At 38.1% G+C, this 20,145-nt stretch overlaps 2 protein-coding genes across 6 annotated transcripts in view; one reads left to right on the forward strand and one right to left on the reverse strand.

The window, feature by feature from the left end:
- si:dkey-174m14.3 (uncharacterized protein LOC563117 homolog) overlaps window positions 1–10,696 on the forward strand; it is a 44,747-nt gene extending 34,051 nt beyond the window's left edge. For all 5 annotated transcript variants that reach the window (XM_059356060.1, XM_059356061.1, XM_059356058.1 and 2 more), the window contains 3 exons: window positions 920–1,027; window positions 2,086–2,166; window positions 8,437–10,696. In XM_059356060.1, the coding sequence (XP_059212043.1) occupies window positions 920–1,027; window positions 2,086–2,166; window positions 8,437–9,846 (1,599 nt within the window). In that variant the 3' untranslated portion in view covers window positions 9,847–10,696. The remainder of the gene's footprint in view (window positions 1–919; window positions 1,028–2,085; window positions 2,167–8,436) is intronic.
- Window positions 10,697–14,977: 4,281 nt separating this feature from the next.
- Window positions 14,978–20,145, reverse strand: rdh14b (retinol dehydrogenase 14b). The gene is made up of 2 exons (XM_059357154.1): window positions 19,544–20,145; window positions 14,978–17,252 (listed from the first exon to the last, which is right to left on the reverse strand). The coding sequence occupies exons 1-2, from the start codon at window positions 19,895–19,897 to the stop codon at window positions 16,635–16,637; spliced, it is 972 nt and encodes a 323-aa protein (XP_059213137.1). The 5' UTR covers window positions 19,898–20,145; the 3' UTR covers window positions 14,978–16,634.

Here is a 20,145-nt window from a genome sequence, read left to right on the forward strand (position 1 = left end):
ATCTTATCTATTGGCGATCCACAGACATAAATCTTGTTGGTTGTTTTTTTAATCACGAGCAACTTGGGATAGAAGAAATATCTGTTTCCAATCCATTATTTGTGCATTTTTTGTTTGTGGTATAACAGTTACGGTACATCCCTCTTAAAGACATCAAGTTGGACTTTGAAAAGCTGCATTTCTCACTGTTTTCTGACATTTTACACACCAAACGATTACACAAGAAAAATGATCTGCAGTTTGATTGATAATGATATGAATCGTTAGTTGCAGCACTATTCTGAACAAAGTAACATGTTGTAGATTTGTGTGGGTTTGTGCCTCGGAGGAGTGTGGAAGTATGTCTGTGAAAATGTGCACTTATACTTGTGAAATGCTGTATTGTGAACACCTCAGCTGCCAAAGAGTGTCTAGGGAGGGTGGCTGAGCAGAATCTTGTTAAAAGTAATGCATTACGTAACCTGCATTGTACCATTCCTTCAATTAAAAAAAAATCTTGTACAGAAAGTACATCCTGGTTATATTTAACAGTCAATCAGTTTTTTTAATGGAGAAGCTTTTGAAAGTTGCTCCTTAAAAGCTTCATATCCACGAGATTTAGTTTATTATTTAAATGTTTTGTGTTAAATTGAGCTAATCTTAATTCAGTGAATATGGTTTTATTAGGAGAAAAAAAGTGACAAAAGCATCAATGCATCTATTCAGTGACAAAATATTAATAATAAACTTGGACATAAACATGTCATGGCAAATGTGCTCAGTGCTGAGAGTTTCTATCATGGAAAAAAGGTTAACTTAAATACAAAAAAACTCAGATGCATGCTTTGATGAGAGTTATTTTGACTGAAATCTGTGTCTATGAATCTATAAGTCTTATTTCCATGCAGGTTATTCATATAAATAGCTCTCTTGTCACCAGACTCAGCACCACGACGATGAGAAGCGAGCGCTGAGCAGAGAGATCATCGTCCTCAACAACCACCTGATGGAGGCGAAACTCACTATCGAGAAACTGCAGGAAGACAATGTAAGAGCCATGTTATAGTTTCATCTTTAGACAAAAAACAAAGCATATAATCTCCACCTTGTTTACCTGCCTTGAACAAAAATTACACTACAGTGACACTTGTTTCAGAGCATTTAGAGACAATTTTGCTCTTATTAGCCTTCATAAATCTGCACAAAAGCGATGAAAAGTTGTTGTTTGCAGCTTAATTCTGATTTTTAGTTTTCAGTTTTATCATTTAGGTCAGGTATGCAGATTATTTCAGTCAAACTGAAGTCCTTGCCATGTCCAACACATCTAATTAATGTCCTATAATGAAGCTGGAAGTTGTGCAGTTGTTTGCTTTGTGTCATACATGGTATTCTGTTGGGCCAGTAGTTGTATGACAGACAACTCTGCAAATTTAAATTAAGTAATTTCTATGTGTTATTTAGTTTATCATTCAAGTAACTTGGTCTATACTATATCACTTCTTTAAACTCCTAATGTAAGCCACTACAATTTTGTATCAGACATGGCTCATGTTGTGGTTAATACAAGTCTCTAATGAAAAAAAACATAATTTTTAAAATTATTAATGATTAATCCATAATCGGTTATTGCCAACTAAAGAAATCGCTCAAAATTTGCATCCTGAACTGGGAGCATTTCAGACTCACAGACTTTGTTGATTTGGTCATTTTTTCTTGATATTTGTGCTTTTAAGAAAGTAAATAAGTAGAATATGTAAGACATGTTAGTGCTTTGAGTCTGTTAAAATAGCTCAGCTTTTACTATACGTTTAAACAGGGCATGAACAGCGATCTCCTGGGTCAGTTTCCTGTGTTTGTTTGACCCGTCCATCCTGTGCGGACTTTGTTGCTCTTTATACCACAGAACCTCACTTCCTCGTTTGCTCCTGTCTTAATTAAAGGTCGCTGCCAAACAATGAACATGAATATGAGTCATGAAAAGCTGCTTATATAAACAACCGATAGAGTCATTTCTCAGGGGAGGATAGTCTCCAACAGCACAAGTGAATAATCATCCCTAAATATCATTTCTTGTCTTCTGATTGTGGTCTTGTTCTGTCTCTACAGGAGATGTACAGGAAGGACTGTAACCTGGCTGCTCAGCTTCTCCAGTGCAACAAATCTCTCTACAGGGCGCAGCTCTCCGAGGTAAGAGCTACATTGTGTCTGTGACGCGACATTCAGGCTTGTAATCAGGCTAAAATCTTAGTTTTGGTGTGTCGAATTTGGTTTCTAACTTGATTTAGCAATTTTGTCAAGATTCCAGTCACATCAAATCCTTAAAAGTTGAAGGGTAATAGCAGAATATATTTAATTTTTTACTTCTCAAAAGACACATCTTTCTCCTGAAATCTGAACAATATACTTTTCATGATTGTTTCAATACAACAATAGCCGGTGAAAAGGAAAAATTTGATGAAATAGCTGTGATTTGTGAAGAGAGAGGAGTGAGGTGTTTCTTGAGCAGAACTAAGATGAATTTTCCGCTCATGACATAAAGACGGACAAAAAAAGTGCTGTCTCGACTGTAACTGAAGGTCATCTTGCCCTTTGTGAGGCGGAAGAGATAAGAGACATGACACGGCGGAGTGATGACGGCTGCAGGTCACTGCAGGAAGGCCGGAGATTAGAGGAGGGAAGCTGTTTTTGGGCAAAATAACCTTCAACTGACAGAAGTGGAAAAGGTTTAAAGAAGTTGGTAGCTGATGTAACACTGCTTAACATGCCACCTGAAGAAAGATAAAGTCGAGACATAAAATGACTTACTTTATAAACAGCAGTTATGCCTTGAAAGTCATGATTTATATGGACATGGATATTAGCATTATAATTACCATTAAAGTGTGATTATGCTTCAAAACGAATAAAAAAATTCTCATTTATGTTTATATAAGCTATTGGAATTATTACTGTGTTATATCATATGTTAATTAATAGTATTGTAGTCCTTAGTTTAGTACATTATTTCCTGATTAATTATGATTATGTTTTTATTTGGTTGTATTTTTGTTTTTTGTTGACAAGAATCAGAGGCAAATTCAATACTCACTTTTACTTTTAAAGTTTATTCCATTTTTTAAAAACTTAATAATTTACAATAATTGCCAACATAAACCAGCGGTGGAAAATAACTAATAAAAATTAGTGAAGTATTAGTAAAGTAAATTCACTCAAATACTAACAAACAAAACAAACAAAACAAATAAAAATATAGATAATAATTTACAAAATTGTTTTTTTATTGCTAAAACAGATAAACCATGCTCAGAAAGTGTAAACATTTTAAATGCAGCAACAAATAGTCAAAACTTAAACAGGAATTAAAATTGACATAGAGTTGAAGCAAAGTGATTGTCCCCTATATACTAATATGTATCAATCAGCCTGACATCAGTGTCAGATTGGTGCATCACTAGCTTTTACTTGCTACTACAGAGTATTTATACACTGTTGTCCTGCTATTTTTAATCAACTGAAGATCTGAGTACTTCTTCCACTTTTGCTTTCATCCAAAGTTCTTTTTGAAATGCTTAAATTATGAAAAGTAGCACAGTAGCACAAATCTTGTGTTTGCAGTGATCAGTGAAACACGAGTCTGAAGTGAAGCAGGGCTGTCAAGTCTTTCTCCTCCTGTCACTCATTGTACAGCTAAGTCAGAGAGAAATTACACCGCACCGCGCTTAGTAATCATGTAATTGTTTGAAACTACTTCAAGGCAAATTGTGCACAAATGTGAGAGACGGGAGCTAAAAACTGCAGTATGTGGTGAAATGTAAATTTAAAGCCTCGTCATACTTTCCTGCTGTTGCTTGTGAAGAGAGATGCATGCGTGCGTCGATGAGTGTTTTAACACCAGCCCAGCTTGGCGCCACTTTCCGCTGCATCAGCCCTGGGCCGTGTGCCGCGCCCATGTGACAAGGGTGGCTTTTTAAAGCTGGCAAGGTTAAAGAATGCCTCTGCACATTTCTGCCCATATGGCTGAATGGAAATATCAATGCAAACTGCATTTGGTTGCATAAGATAAAATATTCCCCCCTACACACAAACACACGTACTCCCTCGCTGGTATATCGCAGTATAGGATTCGTTATAGAGTGAAAAACTGTTCCGCAGGCGTACTGCCAAACATAATGGGGGTCAGAGGCTATACATGCACTCTCTGTACTGTATGTCCACCCGTCTCCTGTGGGCGGGAGCTAATCGAAAGCATATTGATGAATGGTGCTGCAGCATTTTGAGGAGCGCAGCGGCTCTTCAGCGCCTACTGAAGTGCTTCAGTCGTTTGTTTTGCTGCAAAACAACCACACAGAGGGTGTAAAATCATTGGGCTCGGATTTCTCAACGCCACATAAAAAGCTAATTGTGATCCTGTTAGAAGAAAAAAAAACAAGCCCAAAAGAAAAATGTGTGGACAGTAATTAAACGGCATTTAGTTTGGTTCAAGTCGTAATAAAACTGTTATGATAAAACGTCTTCTCATGTTAGTCTTTTCTCTATCTACAAAGTTATAATTAGCCGGCCTCTCATTGCCAATTAGAAACAACTGACTATGTTCCTGCTGATGATGTGCTGCAGTCGGCTTAATGCTTGTTGCTATGGAGAGGCGCAGATAGTGGATGGAGACTGTTTTATTGAGAAATGCTCGGAATAGAACAATGTCTTCCTTTTTTCCTGCGAGGGAGATTCGGGTCGCTTTTATTTCCACATATATTTTTCTCTTTTGTTTCGGCTCCCGTCTCTGAAAATGACACAAGTCAAGTCAGGGAAATGCAGAGGTGTATGTTGCAGTATTGTACTACTGTACTGTGTGACATACTGACACACATACCGCAGTGCACAGGGACTAAAACTGCAATGTATTTAAAGGGGACATTATTAAAAACGTATTCTCTACTAAATATTAGGCTTCAGTTCAAGTATCTCTGGGTCTTGTTCATGAGTGAGGGTAGAATAGAGTGTGAGATGGACAGGCGGTTTGGTGCGGCGTCAGCAGTGATTCAGGCGTTGTACTGGACCGTTGTGGTGAAGAAGGAGCTGAGCATGAAGGCAAAGCTCTCAATTTACCGGTCCGTCTATGCTCCAACCCTCACCTATGGTCAAGAGATTTGAGTAGTGACTGAAAGAATGAGATTGTGGATTCAAGCAGCTGAAATGATGTAGGGATGGCGTTTGGAAGAAACCTGCCAACTCGAGCATCTATTATGGTAATGATCAATTCATCGATTAATCGCTGCATGCGTACATGGGCAAAATAAAATATATATATATATACAGTACTATGCAAAAGCCTGTTTTGATAACGGACTTTATTTTAAAAGGACGAAAAGATAGGCTACCTCCTGCCAATCGTCAAACTAACTCACATGGTGAAAACTTTAAAGATAACGTCAAGGAGTTCAATGTTTTATGTTTTAGCAGAGGCATGAGGTTAGGTTTCAAAGTAATCTTGCATATTCAAGTGTGTTTTGTGTTTAAATAAGTTAGCAAGGTTTGATTCAGTAAGCTAGTTTTGCTCAAATGAATACTGAAATTAATACAGAGAAATACTCTACTCTAATACTCGTATTTCTGTGTGTTTTATAATTCTTTCAGTTTGCAGACTGTAGCTTTATCCAACTTAATTCTCAGTTTATTGGCTTATTGGGATACGGCATACAGCCGGACGTACGGCCACAGAACTGAACGCTCGGCCGTGTTTCAGTTCAGTGAGTACTGACACGCAGTCGTAGATAAAATTAAAATGAAAAAATACACAGAACGATTAAAAATTCCACATGATTGACCAAATTCTTAACGACCATTAATCGGTCATCGATTAATTATTCCCATCCCTAGTCAGTAGGGTGACTGGGTCTTAGAGATAGGGTGAGGAGCTCAGATATCCGGAGGGACCTCAGAGTAGGAGGCTGCTCCTTTGACTCGAAAGGAGCCAGCTGAGGTGGTTCGGGCTTTTTGTAAGGATGCCTCCTGGGCGCCTCCTGTTAGAGGTGTTAGGTGAAAGGCCCCGGGGTCGACCCAGAACAAGCTGGATGGATTATATTTCTGGCCTGGCCTGGGAACACCTCGGGGTCCCCCAGGAGGAGCTGGACCTTGTGGTTGGGGAGGAGACGTCTGGAATACTTTGCTTAAACTGCCCCGCGACCCAACCCAGAATAAGCTGATGGAAAATGGATGGATGGTTTTTTTAAAACTCACTTTTCAGTGCTTGTGCGCAAACATTTGAGTATCTGGAGTCTCTACCATCCCACAAACTGTGAACAAAGATAACATAGTCACTTTTTGGGGGCTACCTAGATCTAAAACATAGATCTGGCTCCCCTTCCTATGTCACAATCAGCCTATAATAATAATAATATACTGTCCCCCATTTGAGTCTCTCCACCCATGGCTCCAGATTCTCTATAAAGGTGCTTCATATTTTTTTTTTTCGTAAAGGGAGGTTCAAAGAGATAGGAGGCTAAGATGTAACATTTCAAACAGAGGGTGAATACACAACCCTGTCACCAGATTAGATGTTTGCATTTTAAATTTTCGAACCACAAATAGTTTGAATATTCATCAAAAATCAGAGGCAAATTCAATATTCACTTTTACTTTTAAAGGTTATTTAATTTTTTGTACTTATATATATTATATACTTATCCAATACATCTGTCCATTAATTGTATGTCAAACAAGAGAAATATGATAATGATTTACAAATTGCCAACATAAACCGGTAGTGGAAAATAACTAGGTAGATTTACTCAAATATTGTACAAACAAACAAAGCATATAAACAAAATGGAACAAATAAGTATACATATATATATATATATATATATATATATACACACAAATTGTTTATTTATCACAAAAAAATTGATAAATCGTGCTCAGAAACATGGAAATCTTAAAAAAAATCATAAAACCATAAAAATAAAAAAAGCTTCTTAATTAACAGAGAGAGTAAGAGTAAACATTTTTGAACCACAAATAGTTTGAATATGAATGATTCTGACCTGCAACCCGTTATCATCATATCACATGGTGACCTACTGCTCTAAAAATGCTGTAAACATGTTGTGTGAGACATGTCCACCAACCATGAACAACCTGTGGCAAATTCCATTTATTTTGATGGGACTGTTGCTGTGACCCACATCTACAAACCTACCATTCAAAATACAACATAAAAGTGACACAGAATCAACTTGCCAATGTCATACTTTGTAAGCAGCATTTTTGAAGAAAGTTCAGAAAAGAAACACTCACAAACCAAAACGATGAAGGGGAAAAAAACATTTTTTTTTGTTTGTTTTGTTCCAGCTTTTATATATTAACACAAAAAAAACACAAAAGCAAGTTACAGATGAAGAAAGGGAACAACAAAGAAGCCAGACATGAGACATGAGCATACTGGTGAGGAAAAGTAGAACAGCAGCAAGAAAAAAAAAGCAAATATGAAAATCAATATACAGTTTTTTAGTTTGTTTGTTCATCTTAGATCTAAAGTGGAGGCTTTGAAAACCAGAAATAAATTAAAAGAAGTTTGTCCAGTGGTGGAAGAAGAATTCAGATCCTTTACTCAAGTAAAATCACTAATCCCACACTGTGAAAATACTCGAGTGAAGACAGAAGTATTTAAAAGCTTACTTAAGTAGCAAAGTATTAGCAACATTTCTTTCCACTAAAGTGTTAGAAAAAACAATATTCATTGTGCAGTAAAACGTCCCCTGTCAGTGTTTTACTTTCATATATGATGCTTTTTGATTAATATTACTGCTGCATTGATGTTTTCATTACTTTAATGTTGCAGGAGATTATTATTACATTTTTAATGGCACTTTACATATTACTGGGTGGCTTGTGAATTTCCCCCTGAGGACCAGTAAAGCCTGATATGAAAATATAATTATTTATTTATTGAAGTATTGCATTGTTAATCATAATCTGCAAAGTGATTAAGCTGGCAAACAAATGTAGTGGAGTACATAAGGTTTAAAATTTACCATTGAGATGTGTTGTTATGTATGCACCTAAATTAACAGCATTAGTAATTACCAAAGTAATTTTTTTTATGTTTCTGTAATGGTTAATACAGCAGTATGTTGAAGCTCTTTAACTTAAATTATATATTTAATGTTAAAATATAACTATTATTGTTATCCATGAAATTTCAAATTTACTGTTTCACAAAAAAAATGTTAAAATTGTAAAGCATATTATTATTTCTTGATTAAGTAAGAAACAATACAATAGATAATAATAAAATAGGTAATAATAGATACTAATATGCAGTTGAAGGCACTTTCATAAATCACAATATCTCCCAGTTTTTGTCATCACACTACTCTGACTTATCTTGATATTATTGTATCCTGAGCCTCTGTGAGCTCTTGCATTTTTCATCCCGTGTCTTTTCTCTGACACTTCCAGCTGCCTGCTGAACTTCAGGAGCGACTGACGATGCACATGGAGGAGTCTCCTCTCTGTCGCACCTACTCCGACTCCGTCCCGGCCTCCCTCATCGGCAAAGTGCTGGAGAAGCCGGACGAGGCCTGCAGCAGCAGCCAGGCGTCCCGCTCCCCCAGCCCCCAAACTCAGGAACACGCTTTTATCTTGGAGAGCTTGGGGCCAGAGGGGCGGCTGGGGCTCCGCGCAGCCTACAAGTCCGACCTGTACAGCAGCGACACGGCGCTGTACTGCCCCGACGACCGGCACCGCGAACGGCGGCCCAGCATGGACCTCCACGGTCAGAGGAAGCTGCTGTACGGGCCCCAGAACTCCACCGACAGCACCCCAGAGGAGGGCTCCGTGGGGCTGACGGCCAGCTTCTCGCAGGAGCACTTTGCCAAGTTTCCTCCCACGATGGGCGCGGGCTCCAGCTCCTACTCCAGCTTCAGCGGCGGGGGGTCTGAGGACAAAGGCAACGGGCCGCCCAGCAGCGCAGCGTCCTCCCCGCACCACCATTCCCTCTACATGGAGTGGAGGGACGCGGGGGACTATGAGAGAAAGAGCGACTCCTCCTGGGAGAGGGACAGTCCCAGAGGCTTCCCCAACGCTCATCCCTTCCAGCAGACGGAGCTGAGCCACCACCAGAACGGCAGCTCGCCCGTCTACAGCCGCACCATGTCCTCCTGTTTCAGCGAGCCCTACGAGCCGCTCCCTCCCTCTTCATCCCCGAGCGTGGCCTACGGGGACAGCCGCAGAGGCAGCACGTTAGCCCCCGAGGAGGAGGAGCTGATCGGCCGGTGGAGACAGCTCAGCGTGGAGGACTTAAGCGCCCACTCGTACCGCAGCCCAGGCCGCGCCTCCCCGTACAGCTTCTCAGAGCAGCACTTCTCCGTCCGGCCTTCCAAGATCCGCCTCGGCCCGCTCTACAGCAGCTTCCAGGAGGGCGCCGACTACTACCACGAGGCGGGCGCCATGGACCCGGTGTGGGTGGCCGCCAGCCCCAGCCCCGAGTGCAGCCCGTCGCTGCGCCAGGCTCACAGCCAAGCCCACCTGTACCGAGCCGAGGACAGCCAGGGGTCGGAGCACAGCCTCTACCACTCAGGGAGCTCCAAGGACAGGGAGGGGAACGTGGCGGCTGGCGGCCAGAGCACGGATTACGTGGACCCCAGCCCAAACAGCTCCACCGAGTCTCTGCACCAGAGGTCCCTAGAGATGGCGGCAGAGCTGCAGCACTACCAGGTGGAGATGCACAGCCTGCCCGCACAGGCCAGCGGCTCGCCACCACCGGAGCCACCCCCTCCTCCTCCCTACAACCAAAAATTTGGCTCCCTGGGACTTTCCAGGAAGGACAGTCTGACCAAGGCGCAGCTTTATGGAACACTTCTGAACTGAAGGACTTTTTCAATCAGGTTCATTCTCTGATAGGACGCTGATAGGTCCAGCTTCTGTTAGCACGATCACTTTGATAGAAAATGGTTTGAATAGCAGCCAGGCGCGGAATAATTCAGTATCACGAACATGTAACTACTTAAAAGCTTTGACCGTGTGACGCTGGACGGCAACAGTTTACACTACAGTCGTCCTGAGCAAGTTAGTCACGTTTTAAGAGTCGCGAAAAGGAAAACAGGAGCTCAATTGGCTCATAAAATTTGTAAGAATGTGTATAATTATTTTGAAAACAACCTCTGCACACCTGAACGTGTGACAGGTGCGTCGGAGGAAGGTGCAATCTTGAAGACAATGAGAAGCGTGCGGGAGTTCTTCTCATTGTTTATGTATTTAAACACATGTATAAATATATACTTATAACTAAAAATTGAGTGATATATTTTGTATGTAGCTGTTGGCAAGAAATACACCCAAAACAATCAGACAACCTGGAACTTGTATATAAAATTAAAAAGCCAAATCCTTTATTCGGCAACTCAGAGAGGTATTTTAATTGAGAATTGACGCCCGAATAAACGGCACAGTCATTATTTTTAATGGGCTGAAACCGCGTGGGCCCGGCGAGGATTTAAATGTGAATGTTGAGCAACAAAATGAATTAATCACTCAAATGAGAAACATACTTTTCTTTTTCTTCCGTTGATTGAATTTGACAGTATCGGTGGGTGTGTTATATTGTTATTGATGGAACGTTTTGAGATCTGTTTTAGCAGTCAGTATTTATTTTATTTTTTCGCTCTTCTATATCCCACGGAGAGGTTTTCCTGCCCCCATTCTACCTCAGATTTGGATGCCCACACCCCATCAAGCCACTGTAACCCTGTTTCTTTGACAAAAATGCATGATTATATATTTTGGTTGTTTTGTTCGCCTAATAAAGCACAAATTATACATAATGTACGCTCCCAAGACTTCTTTTAATTTTTAATATAGCTATGTGTGGGTTTAAAATGTACTTTAAAGCAGTGCTGGGCGTTTAATCAAATCATTAGTATTTTTTAAATTATTATAATTAGTAAACTTTCAGTCAGGACTTTGGCTTCCATTGATTAAAAAAATTAAATAATTTAGATAAAATTATAAATTAAAAAAAAGATGCTCATGTGGTGTGAATTTAGGTCACATTGCCTTTCCATATTACATTTTTTTACTGCAGAATATTTTATCAAATTTATTTGTATTATTTATTATGTTATTATTTTATTATTATTATTTATATTTATTGAATATATCTTAAGTAGTTGTCGAAGGTTACAAAACTAACTTATTTATTTCGATTTATTTGTTTTATTTATTTATTAAATGTTAAATTATTAAATTCTATTTTTATTTATTTTAATGTCTATATATAAATATGTTTAAACTGTACAATATCTACTTTTTATTTTATACATTTATTTCATTTTTTTTACATCTATTTCTTATTTGTTTTTCAGTTGGATTTTATTTAAAATTAAAGATTTTTTTTTCAAAGTTCAATAAAGGCATGACTCAGTGACTAATTGTGTTAAATTATCAGGATGTCACTTTTGTTTAAAATAACCCTGATTATGATTCATTTTTTCCCAGTAATCGAGCAGCCCTGCTTTAAAGTACAGGCTCTGATGATGGTTTGCTGTTTTAAGATAATTACATGTCTGCTGATCTCAGTGAAGTGATTGAATTGTTGGGGAGCCCCCTCATCACTCACGCTGCTGCAGCCGCGCCGTGTCTGCCTGCTGAGTCACTACCATTCCCTGATTTATCACTGTTGTGAAATTCAAAAATAGGTTTGTAGAGACGGATTTTTGCCAAGATCAGCAAAACAGAGAGGAAGTTTATTTGTGGTTGTTCCAAGGAGTCCTAGAGAAAATACTACGAGGAAATGTTTGTTATGCTGTTGGTTTTTGTGATATTAAATATACACAGTGCAGACAAAATAACAAGAACACCTCAAGAATATCCCCACAATAAAATCAGTTTTTGCAAAGATTCTAAACAAGTGAGACCTGGATTACATTTATAACTAGAAAATTTCCTCTGGGGAAATTTTGAAAGGGCCACGGGGGCTACTGCCGGTGTGTGTACACTATGATGAGATTCTTCAGAGATTTCAAACTATGCCCTTTAACCTCAAAGTGTGTGTGTGTGTGTGTGTGTGTGTTTGTTTGTTTTTACTCTTCCTGTAAGTCGCTCTGGATAAAAGCGTCTGCTAAATGTAAATGTAAATGTGTGTGTGTGTGTGTGTGTGTGTGTGTGTGTGTGTGTGTAATTAAAATCACATAAAGTTACTGTGTGTGTGTGTGCGTGCGTGTGTTTGAAGCATGTGTGAGGAGTGTGCGTGCTTACGCGCATGTGTGTGTGTGTGTGTATCTGTAACTGTAATCACATCAAAGATCAAAGGCAATCAGATCAAAGCAATCAACAGAATTAACTGCAGCTGTTCCGGCATAGTGACAGCAGAGGTGGACAGACTGAAATTTCTGGTCTCGAACAGAAAGCATTTTTGGCAAAACCATAATACCTATCATTGATCCGACTTCACTTTGAGCGTCGTTGAGTTTTTCCTGAACGTCTACATATGATTTTTTTTTAAAGAAAAATGAAAAAATAGCTTTGTTAGAGCGATCTAAAAAAAATGTTTTTTTTCCCTTTTTACGAAATCTCCCTGCGTTTTTAATATGGGACCCAATGAGGCTGTTGGTGGGTGATGGTGGTGCATCTCTGCGTCTTACGCCCAAACTATAACTCTGACAGCTTTACCAGAGGATTGTGAGTGAGAAGACAAATTTTCCTACGTTTCTATGTAAAAATTATTTCTGTAGAGTGGAATTTGCGGCCTGGAGCGCAGTTTTAAAATTTATTTTTTGACAGTTTTACCTCTCCCTCTACACTCTGAGCGATGACATCACACACTCTGACACGAACATTCCGTGCAATACACACCCATTATAATCTCAGAATTTCTCCAAAAATGATCATGGTCATTGAACAGGGATTGATAAAAAACTATATGACCTATCGAAACGTGGATTAATACACCGATACACAAGACTTGTGTCTACTGTTTAAAGTTTAAGTGGAGTCTCTAGGTGAAATTATGCCGGAGAAGTAGACGTTTAAAAATCTCCAATGATTGTTTTTTTTCGCTCATTTTTTGTCGGCCGTCCCATTCATTTCAATGCAAAATTTTGAGCAGTTTTTCGCGACTTACGTCACGAAAAACTCATATTCTGTAGAGAAAAGTAATAGCACACCGATCCCGATCAAACCGCACGTTTTGATATATAATTTGTCCTGCAACTCTTTAAGTTGTAGGACTAGTAGCGGGACGAAATTGCGTCCGCAAGAGGAATAAGAAGAAATCCACAGTATAACAGTAGTGCTCAGTGCGATTGCCCCGAGGCCCTAATAATCATAACAACCATCATTAATAACTTAATTGATAGATAATCAAAGTTAGTTTATAGTGATTCTACTGTGACAATGAAATTATATTAAATAATAGTTAGTAATTATTGTTAATGGTATAATTTGTTATTTTAACAGTTTATTGTTGCAGACATTAAAACAGTTTTTTATATAATTAAATGTTTTCATGGGAAGCCAGAAATTACACAGGCATCACACACATTGTTCATACAACAATCCCTTTTTTGTTTGTCAGCAACAAAAGGAAAAGGGGAAGAAAAAGAAAGAAAATATATTTAAAAAATAATATTAAATAATATAATTATATCATATTAGTTCTATAATTATATAACTACTTATTATACAAAAATACCAAATAAATAAATATTGAATAAATAAAATAAAAAATAAAAATAACATCACTACTTGTAAGCCTCTTATGTCCATTTGAATTGCAAATATAAACAGGGGAAAGGAAAATACAAATAAATTAGTAAATAAAATAAAAAAAAATATATATATATAAAATAATAAGTACATTAGCAGCAAGCACCTCAGTTGTAGTACAGAAAAGTATTATTACCAATAAATTAAATAGAACTAATAAAATGAGTGAAATATGTCACAAAAAGATGTAACATTAAAACATTTCATATACTTTATTTAGTATCTTACAAGTTCATTTGCAAAAACAGATTTCTTTTATTTCCTTTTGATTTATCTTCCTAAATCATGTTTTTTTGTGTGTGCACTAATAAAGGGAAAATCATTCACAATGGTCCTACTTTGTTATTCAGGATATTTTTGCAGCATTTTCTGCACTCAGCAATTCAATATTGATTCATAATATATATATATATATATATACAGTGTGTGTGTGTGTGTGTGTGTGTGTGTATATATATATATATATATATATATATACATACATACATACATAAAGAATAGGTAAACTGACAATAAAAAAAGAATTAGTTCCAGCTTCACTTAGCTGTTCCTTGTATTTAGACGGGATCGAAACTATGAGTCAATTTATGAGTAATTTTATCAATTAAAAGAAAATTGAACACGTTTCAAGCAGAAATGCCCAGAAATATATATTTTGAGCTTCCCCAATGTAATAATTTCCTGCTTTTCTGTATCTTCTATAATAGTAAATTGAATATATTCTGGCCTAAATTTAGTCCACCCTCCATATTCAGCAGCCATACAACACAGTTGCTTTATTATCATACCCTGCGTGGGACATTTATTTCAGGAATGGCCTTGTATTAAACCCTCTGTAATCACTGCTGTATCTCCTTTCACAGCTTCCTGCTGAGGTGAGAGATGATTTCCATGTGAGATTGAATCCGTCCACAGGAGGGCGCCGCCGCCGTCCAGTAGCAGCAGCAGCATCTCTCTGATCTCCTCTGACAACCTTCTTGTTAAGTCTCCTCAGACGCAGCAGACAGCATTTACACTTCAAACACATCCACAGAGGGAAACCAGATTAACAGCTGGCCCCCACCTCTTCTTTTACTCTGCAGAATACATGCTAAAGTATGCACAAATTTAGCATTCGTGTACAAAAGCTAAAAATGAAAACGTTTCTCTGAGCACAAGCAATGCTGTGACCTCACAGCGGAGGAAAATGTGACAGCTCAGCTCGGCTTTGATGGATGAATGAGGAGTTTGATCTTGACGTGTGTGTGAATCTCAGTCATCGGCATGAATAAGAGAGTGAGGAGCTATTCAGGATGCATAAAACCAAGTCTGAACAGTTTATAATTTCGTTTTGGTAATAATTCCCATGTCTGTTTTCACTTAAATGTTGATTTGAAAGTAGTTTTGACAAGTAAATCAACTGTCAAACAAGGTGTCGGCTTTATTTGCACGCGGTTAGCTGATTTCTTAACAGGGAAAAACATCTGGGTTTTTTTCATGCATTGGTCAATTTTGAGCTATTTTGCTTCCATAACATGTCTTCTTTCAGACTAGTGGAAAGAAACATCCAAAACGCACATTTAGGTGTTTATTTTACTGCACTTTGTCTATTTGTTCTATTTTCTGTAGATTATCCTAAACTGAACAAATGTTAGCATTAGATAATACTTCATTTACATATTTAAACATTTCAATAAAAAGTTTTTTTTTCTTCATGTTAGTAATCAACTGGGGAAGTTTTATGGTGATTTTTTTAAATGTTTTTTTACCCTATTCATCTGTAGTGTCTTGCAAAATGTATGGAATTTTACAATACAAGGCTGTTTTGTCAAAATTTGTTGTTTTTCCTCAAACTTGTGAGACACAAATCTCAACTTCAACAGCACTTACATACACCAAAGTATCCAGTTTCATTCCTATCTCAATTCTGAAGGCTTTTACAGAGGTTTTTGTGTATATATCATTCATAGCCTGGTCTTTGGGACATTTTTTCCTAAAAAAATGGCAAAAAAAAGGGCTTTTTCTAATGTTCCATGATTTTTGTTCTTGAAAAGTATGCAAATTAGCACATATTTAATGAGATAATGCATTGTGTGCATATTCAAACATAAAAGTTCACATAACTTGTAATGCAAAAAATCACTGTAATGTAAGTTGTCAACTGTAAAAGTTTCATGGTTTATACCTAATAGTAACTTTCCCTTAAATATCATGTAAACAAGAAAACCTTTTTCCCATATACAGATTATGCTCAATTTCTCCAGGAGAACAGAGATTTCTTGTATACAGGTAACCAGTTTTTTATTGGCTTGCTACATGTAGACATGTGCATGAAGAAGACATCATACATGGGAAGTTATTGCAGAGCAGGTAAATGGAATGAGAGATAATTTCCTACAGCGATGCATCTATGTTTGAACCATCACTTTTGCATTTCTTTAAATTAAAGCTTCATACATTCTCTGTTCAACCCACTGCAATGCACACTCAGCACTCAAATTTACACACTTCATCGGCACAAAATGTCATTCAATTAATGCTTATATCCCAGAATTAAACACTGAAACTTAAACTGTGGCTCAGAAGATAAAGGGATCATCCTTTAATAACACGGTTGGCGGTCCATTCCCCGTCTCCTCCTGTCCGGATGTTGAAGTGTCCTTGAAGGAGACAGTGAAAAGTTGCTCCCAGATCGACTACAATATGCTGTGTACAATTGTTTAAGCACTCTTAATCTTAGCACAAATTTGCACACTTTATTGGCACAATATGCCATTTAATTAATGATTATATCCTCGAGGTGGTGATGAGTCTTTTATTAAGCTGTCTCCTGCAGAGTTCTGTCCGTGAGGCTGCTGGAGGTGAAGTATTTCGTCCGAGAACTCATAAGTCCCGTCCACAGTCCAGGGCCTTGCTCAGTCGGCGAGTCCGACCATCCTCCTGCTTATGTCCCACAGTTTCTTGGCGGCCTGCTCGTCCGTAGCTTTAGCCATCAGCTCCTCCTCCTCACAGTTAGCGAAACACTTCCCCGACACTCCCTCCACCTCAGAGGAGCAGGCCAGATAGAGAGGGGTCTGCGCCCCCTCCAGCGGACTCTTAAAAAAGGCCAGCGAGGCGAGGTAGAACAGCGGCTTCGCCAGGAAAGGGATTTGAATGTGCCTGCCGAGTCTGGTCCTCACGATGCCCGGGGTGAGGGCGTTGACCGTGACCCCCGTGCCCTCCAGCTGACGGGCCAGCTCCAGCGTGAACAGCAGGTTGGCCAGCTTGCTCTGACTGTAGCAGAAGGCTTTGTTGTACATATTCTCACTGTTCAGGTCGTCGAAGTTGATTTGGCCGTTCTTGTAGAGCTTGGAGGAAACGACGACGACGCGGCTCGGGGCGGAGGCCTTCAGGAGGTCCAGGAGGAGGTGAGTGAGGAGGAAGTGACCCAGGTGATTCACGCCCAGCTGCATCTCAAAACCGTCCTCCGTTTTCGTGTAGGGACACTGATAGAGCCCGGCGTTATTGATGAGCACGTCGATCTTGGATTCCTCCTAAAAAGTCAGAGAAATGTTATCATTTCTACTTATCCTGTATTGTCATCTTGTATTATCAACCTTTACTGTTGATTGTTATGATTTACTTTGATCTATTTTATTAACATTTTTTCCCCTGGCAGGAATAAGCTGCCAGAGGCTCTCTCGACCTTATAATTTATTTAACAAGTGATCATGCTGATGTTTGTTTACACATGGGTTAAGGGTCAATGCTGAAGTTCAGCACCATGGACAGTCCCTCTGCAGCTAAAAGAGGCCTGAATATTATGCTCGCTTCTGTGGTGGACATCACAAAAGCTGGAATGAACTAGATACCAGGCATTTAAACAGCTAAAAGGATCAATATCTGGTAAACAAACGGCCAATACCTAGTAAATAAACTGTCAATATGGAGTAAACAAACTGTCTAAACAAACTGTCAATATCTAGTAAACATACTGTCTAAACAAACTGTCAATATCTAGTAAACAAACTATCTAAACAAACTGTCAATATCTAGTAAACAAACTGTCCAAACAAACTGTCAATATCTAGTAAAGATACTGTCAATATCTAGTAAACAAACTGTCAATATTGAGTAAACAAACTGTCAATATCTAGTAAATAAACTGTCTAAACAAACTGTCAATATCTAGTAAATAAACTGTCTAAACAAACTGTCAATATCTAGTAAACAAGCTAAACAAACTGTCAATATCTAGTAAACAAACTAAACAAACTGTCAATATCTAGTAAACAAACTGTCAATATCTAGTAAACAAGCTAAACAAACTGTCAATATCCAGTAAACAAACTAAACAAACTGTCAATATCTAGTAAACAAACTGTCAATATCTAGTAAACAAGCTGTCAATATCTCGTAAACAAACTGTCAATATCGAGCAAACAAACTTTCAGTATCTAGTAAATAAAGTGTCAATATATAGCTAACAAACTTTCGACATCTACTGAATAAGGTGTCAATATCTAGTAAATAAACTGTCTAAACAAACTGTCAATATCTAGTAAACAAGCTAAACAAACTGTCAATATCTAGTAAACAAACTAAACAAACTGTCAATATCTAGTAAACAAACTGTCAATATCTAGTAAACAAGCTAAACAAACTGTCAATATCTAGTAAACAAACTAAACAAACTGTCAATATCTAGTAAACAAACTGTCAATATCTAGTAAACAAGCTGTCAATATCTCGTAAACAAACTGTCAATATCGAGCAAACAAACTTTCAGTATCTAGTAAATAAAGTGTCAATATATAGCTAACAAACTTTCGACATCTACTGAATAAGGTGTCAATATCTAGTAAATAAAGTGTCAATATCTAGTAAATAAACTGTCAATATCTAGTAAACAAGCTGTCAATATCTAGTAAACAAACTTGTAATATCTAGTAAACAAGCTGTCAATATCTAGTAAACAAACTTGTAATATCTAGTAAACAAGCTGTCAATATCTAGTAAACAAACTTGTAATATCTAGTAAACAAGCTGTCAATATCTAGTAAACAAACTGTCAATATCGAGCAAACAAACTTTCAGTATCTAGTAAATAAAGTGTCAATATATAGCTAACAAACTTTCGACATCTACTGAATAAGGTGTCAATATCTAGTAAATAAACTGTCTAAACAAACTGTCAATATCTAGTAAACAAGCTAAACAAACTGTCAATATCTAGTAAACAAACTAAACAAACTGTCAATATCTAGTAAACAAACTGTCAATATCTAGTAAACAAGCTAAACAAACTGTCAATATCTAGTAAACAAACTAAACAAACTGTCAATATCTAGTAAACAAACTGTCAATATCTAGTAAACAAGCTGTCAATATCTCGTAAACAAACTGTCAATATCGAGCAAACAAACTTTCAGTATCTAGTAAATAAAGTGTCAATATATAGCTAACAAACTTTCGACATCTACTGAATAAGGTGTCAATATCTAGTAAATAAAGTGTCAATATCTAGTAAATAAACTGTCAATATCTAGTAAACAAGCTGTCAATATCTAGTAAACAAACTTGTAATATCTAGTAAACAAGCTGTCAATATCTAGTAAACAAACTTGTAATATCTAGTAAACAAGCTGTCAATATCTAGTAAACAAACTTGTAATATCTAGTAAACAAGCTGTCAATATCTAGTAAACAAACTGTCAATATCTAGTAAACAAACTGTCAATATCTAGTAAACAAACTGTCAATATCTAGTAAATAAACTGTCAATATCTAGTAAACAAACCTGGAGAAACTGTGGCTAACTCCCCCGTGTATAATCTCAACTCACCTCTTGAATTTCCCTACAGAACCTGCGGACTGATGTGAGAGAAGCCAGGTCCAGGTGTTTGATGACCACCTGTCCCTGCTCTGCTCCCGCTTCTTTCTGGATGTCCTTCGCCGCCTCCTCGGCGCTGCGCTGGTCCCGACACGCCATGATGACCCGGGCACGGAGCTTCAGCAGCTCCCCGGCCAGGGCCTTCCCTATCCCACAGTTAGCCCCGGTCACAATTACCGTCTTTCCCCGCATAGCGTCGGCCGGGTACCGGAGCAGCGCCACCGCTTTCTGCCGGGGGAACAAACGGCGCATAAGGAGCAGCACCCCTCCGCCGACTACAGCGGCTACTATCACCGCAGCGGACATGAATGCGGGGACTGTAAATATCTCGGTGAAACGGTGTAGTGTTTGATTATGCTACCAGTTATAAAACTACCCCGGAAATACTTCTCACGCAAATTATTCAATTTAACAAGCTGCGCTACACTACAAAATGTATATTATATTATAAACTAAAATATTACTATTTTTCAATAACCAACATAAAATGTAATTCAAACGAGTCGCCTGAAAGAAAACAGCTCAAACAGAAGTTTAACGGTCGCAATGTAACT

This window comes from Centropristis striata, chromosome 18, assembly GCF_030273125.1.
Source record: "Centropristis striata isolate RG_2023a ecotype Rhode Island chromosome 18, C.striata_1.0, whole genome shotgun sequence".
NCBI lineage: Eukaryota > Metazoa > Chordata > Actinopteri > Perciformes > Serranidae > Centropristis > Centropristis striata.

Bases quoted from the DNA above. Each gene is read 5' to 3' on its own strand.
- rdh14b (XM_059357154.1), bottom strand. From the start codon at position 19,897: ATGTCCGCTGCGGTGATAGTAGCCGCTGTAGTCGGCGGAGGGGTGCTG. The intron at 17,253-19,543 runs GTGAGTTGAGAT...CTGACTTTTTAG, and splicing joins TCTGTAGGGAAATTCAAGAG to GAGGAATCCAAGATCGACGT.